Source organism: Chlamydotis macqueenii, chromosome 15, assembly GCF_036417535.1.
Source record: "Chlamydotis macqueenii isolate bChlMac1 chromosome 15, bChlMac1.mat, whole genome shotgun sequence".
Taxonomy (NCBI): Eukaryota; Metazoa; Chordata; class Aves; order Otidiformes; family Otididae; genus Chlamydotis; species Chlamydotis macqueenii.
The window spans coordinates 10,373,864-10,386,222 of NC_141570.1; the positions used below are offsets into that span (position 1 = coordinate 10,373,864).

Below are 12,359 nucleotides of genomic sequence, written 5' to 3' on the forward strand. Positions count from 1 at the left end.
GTCTGACAAGGACAGGCTAAAACTCGCTGGGGACTAGCATGAACATGGCTTGTGGGAGAATATCACAATGTAAAAGACCATCATTTTATTCATATCTGTAATTCACACCTAGTGATGTGAAAAGAACTGTTGTTTTTACAGCATTAAGAATGATGTACTAACATAACATTCCTGAAATTATAAATTTTCACTTGAAAATTAGAGTCTTAAGAATGTTTCTCAACTCAGTGAAGTGTTTGTTGGACCTAGAACAACAGCCCAGCTGTGTGTGCATCTTTGTAAAGAGTGAGCAAGGCTTTCTGCTGTATTTGGGATCTTTCTTTCTAATTTGTGGTGCACCCACTGGATGTTTCTTATGGCAGAGAACAGCAGGGTTTCCTTGGGAGTACATACCCCGTGCATAGCTGGATGTCTCTTCCAAGTGCACTGCAGAACAGCTTGCAGGTGGGAGTACGTCGAGTGTCCAGTGGAGAAGGGGAAAAGGAATACTGAGTGTAGCAGTGTTGTGAAACTTTATTCATCCTTGTCAGCCTCAGCACTCGTGTCCCCAGGTACTCAGAGACCAACTACCATCAAGTGACAGTTTCAGAAATGTGCAGTAAAAATAAGATTGATACATATCTTATAAAAACAGATGAACAGAAAACTTGAGTAGTTTGTGCTGTATTCAACTGAATACCTTTTTCTTTGAACCTGCAGGCTCTCTAGAATCCACAGAATCTACATACGTATCAAAAGCCCAAGGAACGGGCACTACTCCACCACCAACTCCTACTTCCAGCCTTGCAAAGCAAAGACTTCCTGGTAAGTTTCTACATCTTAGTTTTATTTATAAGACTTGCTAAAACACCCTGCCCTCTGAGCTGCATGACACTGGAAGGCTGGCATGACTTTCCGTCTTTCATAATACCTGGAACTGGAACTTATCTTCAGGTGCCTTAAGTCTGCCTTAAAAACCTCCATTTCAGCACAGCACAGAACACCAGCCCCATCTGTTTTCTCCCCAATAATTCTTTCTGGGATTACAGGAAGTTTTCATCCTATTAATTGACAACCACCCACGAAGCGTGGAATATTATGAGGTTATTGAGTTTTAAAAATTAGCAGGTAAACAAGCCAAAAGTTTTATTTGAAATAAAAGCATAAATAATGTATTATCATGTATTTCAGCAACAGCATTTCTGTTGCTACCTGATACTCTGTGGACAGTCATTCTAAGGTGAAGATCTGTTAAATCCTTGGCCCTTTCTGTGTAGTTGTATTGGGAATGAATGTTCATTGACTTGCAGGAAACCCATAGTTTTACCTCACCTTCTGAGCTGGTTGGCTTCCAGCCTGACATTCTCAGTGCAAGTTTTTACCCCAGAATGACTTCACTGTGCATGTAGGCAGCTCGTTTTCCAGCTGAATTTAACAGTCTCTGTTTACATAGGATAAAATAACAGGCGCTGTGCTGTGCATACGTATCTGTAACTGCAAGAAAGTATTTCTGTGTTTAGGGTATGAGTGAGCACCCAAATAAAATCTATCTGTAAAACAGATTTGTAAAATCCAGTTTTAAAATTTAACATACTTTCTTTGAAACTTAATTTACGCATACCACATTTTGTATTTGCTGCCTTCATTGGTACTCTGTTCTCCATACACTTCACAGGCCAGAAAATTTTTAAGAGGTCTCTTAGAAGTTCTGATGCCTTCAGTGAGACCAGTTCAGTCAGCCACTGTGAGGACCTAGAGAAGATGGATCAGAGACCCCCAACTCTGTCCCCTGGCCAAGAGCAAGGACCTTTGGAGACAGAAAACACAGAGGTGCAGAAGGAGATGGCAGAGACAGACACTGAGGACATTCAGACTGAGGAATCACCAAATGACTGCACAAAGGCAGAGGAACAAGAAAGTCAAAGATAAAATCCAGACTGGATTTCGGACTGTGCAGAGGCAGCCCGTGCCCTGGGAGGCAGGGTATTGATAATGCATTTAAAATGTGAACAGTGCCACACACTAGTACAGTAATAACTACTGTAACTTGGTAACTGGGATTTTGCACAAGTACAGATTCCACCCCAGGAGACAGAGATTTGTCTTATTGTACACCTGTTACAGTTGCTTTAATCCTTTACGTGTCAGTGTCTCCAGAGTACTAGTGGCATTTATTAACTGCTCATAACTATTTGCAAAAACAATTGGCAGTGATCCTTCCTGTAGGAATCGAAGCATGATAATGGTTGCTAACTAACCAATCAGCCGTACACAAGATTAAGAATACTGTTGCACCCAATAATTCTAAAATTACCTTATCTTACATTGCTGCACTTAAAAAATAATTAACTGCCAATTGTTCACCTCTTCCATATTTGAAATTCAGTTTATCCCTTCCTGCTAAACATCTACTGCAGTCACACTAGCGCTGTCTTGCTTTTTTGGTGTTTTATTTTTTTATGCTTACCAAGAACCTTGCCAAACAGTTGTGGTGCAGCGAGCATGAGGGATGGGTGCCCGTGTATATAGGAGTCACTGACCAGTACTTTGCCATCACCCATTTTTCCCTGCTGTTATGCCCTGACCCATTCAGCTCAGGCCCTGGGTGCAGCGGGACTAAGCTGATGAGTTTTAAGGCTTTTAGAAAGACATAGTGCCTCCGCATGCCTCAGCGGCCTCGTGCTTCTGCCGCTGGAGAGAATCACCAACGCACCATTGTTTTCCTTTGCACGCCACTTATAAACCAAATACTATTGAACACATTTATGTAGTGTAACTGGAGTTCCTTCTGTTGTGTATTTTTAAAGATAGTTGTAGTAAAGCTTGAAAAACCAATACATTTGTGATGGTTTCAACACTTATTTTCTAACTAACAGAAACTTACTTACCTAGGGTAGGAACTGTACAGCCTCGAGGAAATTACATCATAGGTTATTTACACTACAGCACAACTGCGTGTCTAGGACTGCTTACTGCACAAGCAAAGCCTTGGATCAACACTAACAGGTACCAGTCCTCCCTGCCCCAGATCAGCTTAATCACACTGCTGCAAATTTTCAGAGCCTCTTGGGGAAGAGAGATCTTTGGAAAAGGGTGCTGTCCCCGAGGTGTTGAATTTTGGGGAAAACCATCCCATCCCGATAGAACTGGATATAAATATTGTAGTTTGCTTCATCTGTTAATTTTTTTTTCTCCCCTTTAAAGGTGTAAATTAACACCGTAATGGCTGTAGTGGTAGCAGGACTTCGATCATCTGAACAATGTGGGGTTTTTGATTTGTACTGACACCTGATTTGACTTTCAGCTTCTAGATCCTGTGGGGCGGGAATGCCACGTGGAAGGGTAATTTTGCTGTTGGAGTAATTTATGTAAATCAGAGTGCAATTTTTCTAAAGTGCAAAAACAATTAAATTGACTGGTCTTCCTTACTGGTTTCTTTGGTGCAATGAAGTATGAGTAATTTGTTGGTGATAACTTTATCACCACAGGGATTAATTTTTAATGTTTTTATATTTGGAAGTGTTAAACCAGTAGTTTTGTTGGAATGAGCTTCATTCTTTAGATACTATCTGAATGTTTCAATAAAGATTCTTCAAATTATTACTCTTGAATTAATTTATTATTGAAGGATATTTCCCTACGTTTCAGTGAGCTTTAAGTATGTGGAAAATTTCAAAAGTACACATCAACGTAATGACTTTCCTTCTCAGTCCCTCAGCACTGCTCCCTCTCTTGCTCTGTGCCAATCAAACTACTGCATAACAAACCAAGCCCCATTCTTACTTCAGAGCAGCAGTGATTCCTACATCAGTAATGCAGAAAAAGCAACTTCTGTCAAAATATTTTATTTTGAAAAGCACAGGACCAATAGCATTTGAGACCAGCAATATGGGTTTTGCAACAAATTGCTCTTCTTGCAAGACTACGCTTCCCTAAAGCGGTGCTTGGTTCCAGGTTAGATCTTGTCAGAACAGACCTGCTCCCACAACCCTTCCTCATTTTTTTTGTAGATGCGAGGTTTCCTGTCAGGAAACAGGGAGTGAGATGGAAATGGATGTTCTTTTAAAAATGTTAATGTAGATCTAATGTGGGAAACAAAGTGGGGTGGCTCAGCCAGGGGCGATGTGGAAAGGTTCTGAAAAACAAGATGGTAGGAAGAGCTGCTTGACATTTGGAACACAAAGTTCTCAGTTCTTCTGCCTTTTAATAAGATTATTTCCCATCCTCCCCACAGCAGCACACTGGGAAAAGTTTTGACACACCCTACCCCTCTCTCTCTCTACTCAGGCAAAAAGGAAAAAAAAAAAAAAAAGCAAAAACCAACCAAAAAAGCATCAGTACCTGTAAAATCTGTTTATCATCTTGTTCCAACCAGAAATCCACGTGTGGGAAAGGCCTCCAGAAATACGGCCCAATATGGAGTTGCTCCATCTTTGCATCGTAAATGTTAGTCAGCTGTAACAACACAGGGAGCCTTAAGGGTTAGGCAGTGCATACTCAGACGAGAGAGACAGCAATTCACTTCGTCTGCAAGGCCTTAAGCTGCAGCTTCTGTCTTAGCCAAACTGCGCCCCAGCCCAGCCCCACATCACTCCTGTTGCACAAAGATTAACCAGTTATTCTGACAGAGATGATGCTGAACTATAACAACACACTCAGAACAGGAAGGCAGTGCTGGGATTATGCCTGTGACCTGGATCTCGGTAGGTATGTTATCCTGCCAAAAGCCACAGGGCTCGTCACAACGGCATGGGAGAGAGCTGTACCTCCGAGAGCAGGCTTACCCTGGCAGAAGTGGTTTGATCTCCACTGCTATCCTTTGCCTCCACTCTTCCATCTTTCTCAGTTGTTTTGTTACTGACAAAACACCACCACAGCATTTTTTTCCTCAAACTTTTGACATTTCAATTGCCCCTAACCAGTCTCCCCATCCAGCAAAAATACCCTTTCTTCAGTTATTTTTACTCACTGTTGCTCCTGTTAAAACATGGGCTGAACGCAAATCTTCATCTGGTCCTTTTTCTGGGAAGGTTGCAGGGAAAATCTCTGCTGTTTTAACATTCACAGCTGGTAGGAAACAGAGTTTCAACATAGAATCAATTAATTCTCACAGAACACTTGCTTAAAATGGCCATGTCCCCAGCATGACTATGTTGCAGGCACTTTAGAACCCATCAGATACAATTTCTCAGTAGCACAGACCTCTCACCCTGTGATTGCGTATTTCTACTTATTTTGTTTTGGCAACATTTCAATATTCCAGAAGAACCTTTTCAAAGATACTTAAACTAATTAGAAAAAGAACACCGAATGAACAATGAGAAGAAAGCTGTCCCCAAAAGTTAGTTCAGTACCTTGATATTGGCAAAATCCCACGTACAGTTAAATGAAAAAATCCTGCTTGCGTTTGTACACAGTGACTGCCATGCACACATGCACCTCGCTGTGGGGCCAGACAAGAACTTCTGTTTCTACCTACACCTCCAAGAGCAGCAGTTAGTTAACTTTTAGGATGGGCTTTACCTACTCATCAAAAGCAGCCCATTTCCTATTGGAATCTGAAAAGCAGTTAAAAAAAAAAAAAAAAAAAAGTAATTCTGAGTTAACTCACCTATTCCATAAATGATTGGAAAGTGAATATCCTTTTCTTCTCTGTCATTTAGTTCTGTGAGGAGGGGGAAAAAAAAAATTATAAAAAAAAAAGTCAAACAGAGTTTTGGATTCTTTTCAGAGCAGCATTCATTTAATTGTGCATTGATCAGAGAAAAACAGAGCTGGTGTTGCATAAAGACAGAAAAAAAACCCAAGGAAGCCTAAAAGAAATTCAGAAAGGAAGGTAGAGGCCAATAACAACACGCCTGGGTGCTGGAGTAGAACTCTGTCCCCTGGCAGCACGGCCAGCTCCAACCAGCTGTCACACGGCTTCTGCACAGACAATTTGCAGGGACAAAAACGCAGTGCAAAACTACCATGATGCCAGGTTTCACAGATGTAAGTCACTAGCCACACTGAAATGCAAAGATGATGGAAGTAGAACCTGAACATGACATGAAGAAAAGGAAATGACTTCTTTTCTGTGCCATCATGCACTATGAACTGAGCGAGGGAGTTCATGAATTCATTTTCAGCTGCAGAGAGGCAGGTCTAACAACCCAGCAAGTCAAAGGCCTGCAGATGCCTTTCTCAGCTGCCTCTTAAGGTTATCCATAGACACGCAGTCTCTTTCCACAGGACAAAGGAGGCAAAATAACCTGGTAACAGTCACGGGTGGTTCTGCTATCAGTTGCATCTCAGCAGCACTTGGTAAGGAGAGACTCCTCGCTGCACTGTCCATTTGACATCACCACACACACACTACTGGCAATAACATCAAAAATTACAAATCGTAACGGAGAAACTCAATGCTGTTCTTTCTTACAGGACAGATAAGAACGCTGGGTGATCCCTGCATTTTGATTTCAGAGGCTAAAGATAGTTCAAAAACCAAGGAAACATCTTCTTACCTGTTACACAGAAAGTCACTAAATGAACATCATCTGGTTGGAGATCGAACGCTCCTACAGCAACAACGACAGCAGCAATGTGTAAGACTGACTGGCGGCAAAGCAGGTGCCGTGCATAGACGAGGGGGCATTACCAGTGCTGCGCACTGCAGCACAGATGGGCAGAGATACCTAACGCACTGCTCCTAGGTAAGGCAACAGAGCAAAGAGCATTTTGCAGATTTGCTTCAAACTAACTTTTATAAAACTAAAGCCACAGCTACTAAACGTAACAGTAATTTACAGAGTTGCCATTTTTAATAGCAAAAACATGCTGAAAAGTGCTGTGCCACTTACTCCTTTCACCGCCACTGGTTTAGCTCCAGCACTGCGTTAGCTCTGCTTTAGATCAGTATACACTGAACAACTTATATTTAACTGTATTTTCCTAAAATGTGACATATATAGTGAGCAAACTTTGTCTTTCATTAGCTGTATTTTAATTATACTTCTCTTTTTTTTTTTTTTTTGTTCTACTAGCAATACAATGTTATTTCAAATTGTAACTCGGTGCAAGAAAATCAGAAGGTTGAAAAAAATAAGTTACAAAAAATACTTAATTCTGTACAGAATTCTCGTATGACATACCACACAGCTAAGAGTAATCCCCCTGGGTGCAACGGCCATGAGGGTGCATCCCAGGACCTTTGCCGGTTCCCTTTTCCTTTTTGTTTTCCCACCCAGGCCACCTCCCTCCAATCCAGACATCTGCCCCCATCCCTGCCCCTTCCCCGCTCCAGTGGGGCCGAGGCCTCTCCAGACTCCAAAAGTGCCCAGCACTTACAGGGTCCAAGCAGACACTGGATGTTACCAATTTGTTTGTAAAGCACTGCAATTGCTTCTCTGGACTATGGGTTTCATAAACAGTCATAACATCTTCCATCAGACAATCACAACGGTAGTTAAATTTACCTCATCGCAGTAAGGTACGAAATGAAGAGTAACTAAGCCACCCACGTGTATGGATTTCGACAGTGACAACACTGGATCAAGATCAGGCAGCGTGCTGCCAGCAGAGCCAGGAATCAAGCCCAGCTGAACTGCACTCCAGTTCTATACGCCAGAACGTAAGCCAGTCGCAATTACAAGCTAAGACGCTCCATCCCACACACTGGCCATATAGGAGTCTCTGAAGCCCAACCCCTCTCCACACCAAGTTCTCAAGTAGAGAAAACACCCTTCAAAATTAATCCAGATTTCTTCCCATGAAACAAGGGGCTCAGATTACAAACAAACTTTACTCAAATCCAGTCAGAATTTTTTTTTTTTTTGGACATGAGAGTGGAAAAAACATGAACTTACTAAGAAGCTGATTAGTAAGTTTTTGTGATAACTGCCTATCATCATTGAAACCTCCAACTAGGTGCACTTCCAGCCTAACAGAGATGGAATAACAGGAAACAGCAGTTAAAAACACATCCCAAAGTGAACAGTTTTACAAAATAATCCCCAGCCCAGACTGCAAAGCAATCATTAGAGCCTCACTCGTTAGAGTCACAGGAGCCAAGCTGGTTTGCATTACATTGCAAGTTATGGTAATTCCATTCTGACCACTTCAGGGATCATCCAGGAAACTGCACAAACTTAAAACTTCCAGAGGCATTGCATGCATGCAGTCCTAACTAACCAGGCTATCTCCGACGGTCAGCATCTCTGGTCTGGACTGAACTTAGGAACCACCTTTCAGTTCCCAAGAAAGGGTTCATTAAACACGAAGAGTTTTGTTCCTGTGACCTCCTTACAACTACTCTGGACCATACAGGAGGGTTCTTCTCTGAGAAGTGTCTATGTAAAGACAAGTCCTGACAAATCACAGCTTTTTAGAGACCAGATCTTCAAAGTTCATTGAGTTTTTGTTCTTACGAAACTACAGGGGCAAAAAGACCCACATCCAGAAAGATTCTTGTTTGCTAAATTCCATGTTGGAGCTTTTTTTTCCCCAACTGTCCTATCTACCCATTTTTTTTTCTTAAATGTGGGACTTAAAAAAATCCCAGATGGATTCTCAGATATCAAAAGAATTAACAAGACCAACAGTCTGGAAGGAAAAATAGAACATAAAACCAAAACCAGTTTTTTGGAAAAATTCACTTATCAGAAACAAAATTCAACTAGGAAACAGTAAACACCAAACCTCACAACAGCATTTTACAGAGACACTACTCAGAACAGAACCATGCTTTAAACCACTGCTAAAAATACCCTCAAAACCATCAAGGAAACAATTTTCACTTTACATGTGATTCCTGATCAAGATATATTTCCTGCACAATTAACTCATCTGAACCCCATATAATCACATAACAATTCCCTACCGCACAAACTGCAATAACCTTTGTGAAAAACAGTACACAAGGAATAACAGAGCAGAGCTGACCTCCCATGTCCTGTGGTGTTAGAGAAAGATTTTACTGAACTCATGATGAGTGACACCTCGGCTTCCGTGTCTGATCCGTCACAGTGTGTCAAGCAGGTAGCTCCACTGCCTGAGGAAGACACGAGAAGACAGTTAACGACATTGCTAGAGGCTGTTACAAACGATGACGGAAATCAATAACGGTTTACACTGCTATAGCAGCACAAGAGCTACATCCAGCACGTTCTCGCCTCCTCTCAAGACAGCAGCCCCGAGTAGAAGATACAGGCTGACTGAAGGAGGCAACCACCTCTTTGTGGGCCCCGTTATAAAATCACCAGACCTCAGCTGAGGGGTACAAGTGCCTTCTTAAACCAGGCTCAGGTAACAGCTCTGATGTCAGAAATCCAGGCACATAGTGAAGGTCTTCCCACAAGTTCTACCTCTGTCATTACCAAACCCTGTGGGCTCAAACTGCTGAACACAGCTGGTCTGCAACCGCCACTACCCACTGCGCAACCAGAACGTGGAACCTCTGGCGCTAAACACACCAACTCTTTGAACAAGTCATTTATTTAATACATCATGTGACTTTTTGAGATTCAAGTTTATATAAACATAACTGCAGTTCATTTTGTTAAAGCAGCATAAACCAGTACTACTTCACTACCTCAGAGGTACAGGTATTGTTCCTAGCATCCTCTAAAGATACCTGTGTGTCGGAGCACAACTATGTGGCAGGTAGTTGCATCATCTGATCCAAGAATAGAAACAGAACCTATTTTAAAGAGAGAAACACCGTAAGAACTCCGCTCACACAATCACTGCTTCAGTAGAAGAAAAAAGTGTTTGTGTTCCTGCGTACCATCTTTAGGGGTAGTTACTGCAAATTCTCTCTGCTGGACATATAGAAGACCTTTGGGTTCCACAATTTGAGCAGGCTGACTTCTTAGAAGCTTTGCCTTTTCCTAAAGATAAATGATAATAGAGACTACAGTGGCTGAATTCTCAGGTGTATCCATTACTTGACAGAAACATCACCTCTGAAAAGCAAAGGGAGCCAGGTCAGAGAGAAACATGTATATTTTGTACTACAGAATATTCTGAATTTTGAGAATTTTTCCACTTTCCTGCCACTGATCTAGGTAATTGTTAAATCTCATCACTCCATAAACACACAAAACTATTTTTCCAGCTTTACAGATGATAAAATGGAGGTACAACAAAAAGCAATAGGACTTGGCCAAGGTTCCGTTAGACAACACCAGAGCTGATCTTAGAAATTTATTCAGGACAGGAAACTTCCGAAATGTAAAAGCTGCAGGCTTCCACTGCCACAATCCAGTGTATCTATTTAGTACTGATCAAAACACTGCTATTTATTAGCTTGCTTGGTGCACGGAACGCCCAGCTTCCTGTGACTGCCGCAGCGCTCTGCCACAGACCTGCCGGGTGGGCAGTGCACTGCCATTTGGGCCTCAAAAAACACTTCATAGTTTTATCAAGTTTACACCGGTTTTCTACAAAACCTCCGTTTCTACCAAAAAAAAAAAAAAAAAAAAAAAAGAAAAAAGCATTTGCTGATGAAAATCATCTTCCCAACCAGCCCTGCTCGGCAGTTCCTGCCTCACGCCGTAGGACTGCAGCATTTAAGTGCTGAAAGTGAGGTTCATACCTTCCTAGCAGTGACTGCTCTGACTTTTACAGCCGGTTTCTGTTGCTGTCGCGCAGGCAGGGCCAGCCCGGCCAGCCGCACCGGGCACCCCGCCCCGCCGCCGCTGGCCTCCGGGCGTTCACCGCTACCGGCCGCAGGGACACCGGTCCCACCGATGTTCAGTCACCCCGTGTCTTTTCGCTGTCGCAGCGCGGGGAACGGTCGCCCCGGCGGGCGCTGCCCCAGCCCGGGCCGCCCGGCCCCCCACTCCGCCCGGCCGGGGTCTTCCCGCCGGCAGCCCCGCGCGCCCGGCTGCCGGGCCCCTTCGCGCCGCCACCTCCTCACCTCGAGCTGCGGGTAGGCGCGGATCATGTCCCCCGTGGGCCGGGCCAGGTCGATCCGCTCACCGTTAATCAGCAGCGGCATCTCGGGGAGCGGCCAGGCCCGCGGCGGCAGGCGGCGGCGGCTCCCCGCTTCCTCCCGAGGGCCGGGCCGGGCGGCGCCGCGCGGGGCGCTGGGAAAGCGCGGCGGCACCGCCCGCGGGGCTCGGCGGGGGCGGGCGCTGCGGCCAGGCCCGGTCATGTCACCGCCTAAGGAGTTTAGCACCTTCAGGGTCCAGAAATCCTCTCCTCCCACATTATCCGGAAGTTATTATAATGGTTTTGGAAATAACCATGAGAAAGTCACAAATTTACAAATAAACCCATGCCCCTATCCCCCTTCCCCGCACCCACCAGCCACAAAACGAAATTTTCAGACAATCCCAAAGATTACCGTTTTTCCTTAAAGATCAGGGATTTTTCCTCGAACGGTCTGTGCACGATCAGCAAGAAAAACAAACGCGGTAGCAGCAGAGCTAAACTCACCGGGCAGGGAGAGGCCAGCCGGGCCGCGGGGCTGCTGGCAGGACAACGCCAGCGCCCTCCGACACCTGTCCTCTCCCCCTTACAGCAGATACCTTCTTCAAAAGATACACTGTATTTCTCAGGTAAGGCAAAATTTCCACCTCCGAATCAGCATTCCTCTCCCTGCTGTTGGTATTTACAGAACAAAGTATCTTTACCAAAACGCCAGCGCCTGCCAGCTCACCTGTCTGCAATCACACGCAGCAAGCCAGGTCTGTCACACAAGGGTGCAGTTCCCGAGTCTTTGTTTCATCAAGTCCCTTTAGTGTATGAATGTCAACTGCAACTTCAGTACAGACAGTTCAATGTCTACACATTTTTAATGTTCTACTGTGTCACCTACGTCTTTCCTTTTTTGCTGTCAATGAGATGTCGAAGTTGTTTATCTGTATCATGTACCTGGGATTACAACTGGGAAAGCTTTACACAGGCCTCATTTTGTAAGAGATTACTGACTACATTGCTTAAAGACATGAAACAACAGAAAAAGGCAGCTTTCAAAGGACATTTTCCTTTCTGTTGATGTAAGAGGGGTCCTTCTATGCCAGGAGAGAAGGCAATTATTTCAGATGGAAATCTATTGTTTATTGCTGAGGACTGAGAGCAGAGAGAACTAAAATTAAAAACAAAAACTTAGTCTTAATTGACCCAATGATGAACAGATCCACTGATGTATTTTGCAGTATCATCCCCGAAATTCATTTTTGCAGTCCGTCAGAACAAACATCCTAACTTTGAGACGCTAGACTACACAGAGAGATCCTTAGTTCACACAGAGATGTGTTTTTCCAAAGCTGTAAGAACTGCACTGTTTGCATCGATCTCCGCTGGGTCTGAATAAAAACGTCATCTTGAAAGCCTCCTAATTCAGACTCTAAAGAATGGCAATTAGAGTTCAGTCCCAAATGCATAAAATTTCCAAC

The 12,359-nt window shown here is 43.6% G+C and overlaps 2 protein-coding genes across 7 annotated transcripts in view; one reads left to right on the top strand and one right to left on the bottom strand.

Moving 5' to 3' along the window:
- The window catches only part of PDXDC1 (pyridoxal dependent decarboxylase domain containing 1), a 32,137-nt gene extending 28,555 nt beyond the window's left edge, over positions 1 to 3,582 (top strand). For both annotated transcript variants that reach the window (XM_086759904.1, XM_086759906.1), the window contains exons 22-23: positions 700 to 804; positions 1,655 to 3,582. In XM_086759904.1, coding sequence (XP_086616030.1) covers positions 700 to 804; positions 1,655 to 1,908 — 359 coding nt within the window. In that variant the 3' untranslated portion in view covers positions 1,909 to 3,582. The remainder of the gene's footprint in view (positions 1 to 699; positions 805 to 1,654) is intronic.
- On the bottom strand, positions 1,101 to 11,040 carry NTAN1 (N-terminal asparagine amidase). 5 transcript variants are annotated; one of them, XM_086759908.1, is made up of 10 exons: positions 10,877 to 11,040; positions 9,743 to 9,845; positions 9,590 to 9,655; positions 8,899 to 9,007; positions 7,824 to 7,897; positions 6,483 to 6,536; positions 5,591 to 5,644; positions 4,949 to 5,046; positions 4,321 to 4,434; positions 1,101 to 1,467 (listed from the first exon to the last, which is right to left on the bottom strand). In XM_086759908.1, exons 1-10 carry the CDS (start codon positions 10,955 to 10,957, stop codon positions 1,411 to 1,413), a joined length of 810 nt encoding a protein of 269 aa, XP_086616034.1. In that variant the 5' UTR covers positions 10,958 to 11,040; the 3' UTR covers positions 1,101 to 1,410. The 5 variants fall into 5 exon arrangements, with proteins under 5 accessions (XP_086616034.1, XP_086616033.1, XP_086616037.1 ...); XM_086759907.1 differs by lacking the exon at positions 1,101 to 1,467 and adding an exon at positions 3,809 to 4,114; XM_086759911.1 differs by lacking the exons at positions 1,101 to 1,467; positions 10,877 to 11,040 and adding exons at positions 3,809 to 4,114; positions 10,553 to 10,571.
- Positions 11,041 to 12,359: the final 1,319 nt, after the last annotated feature.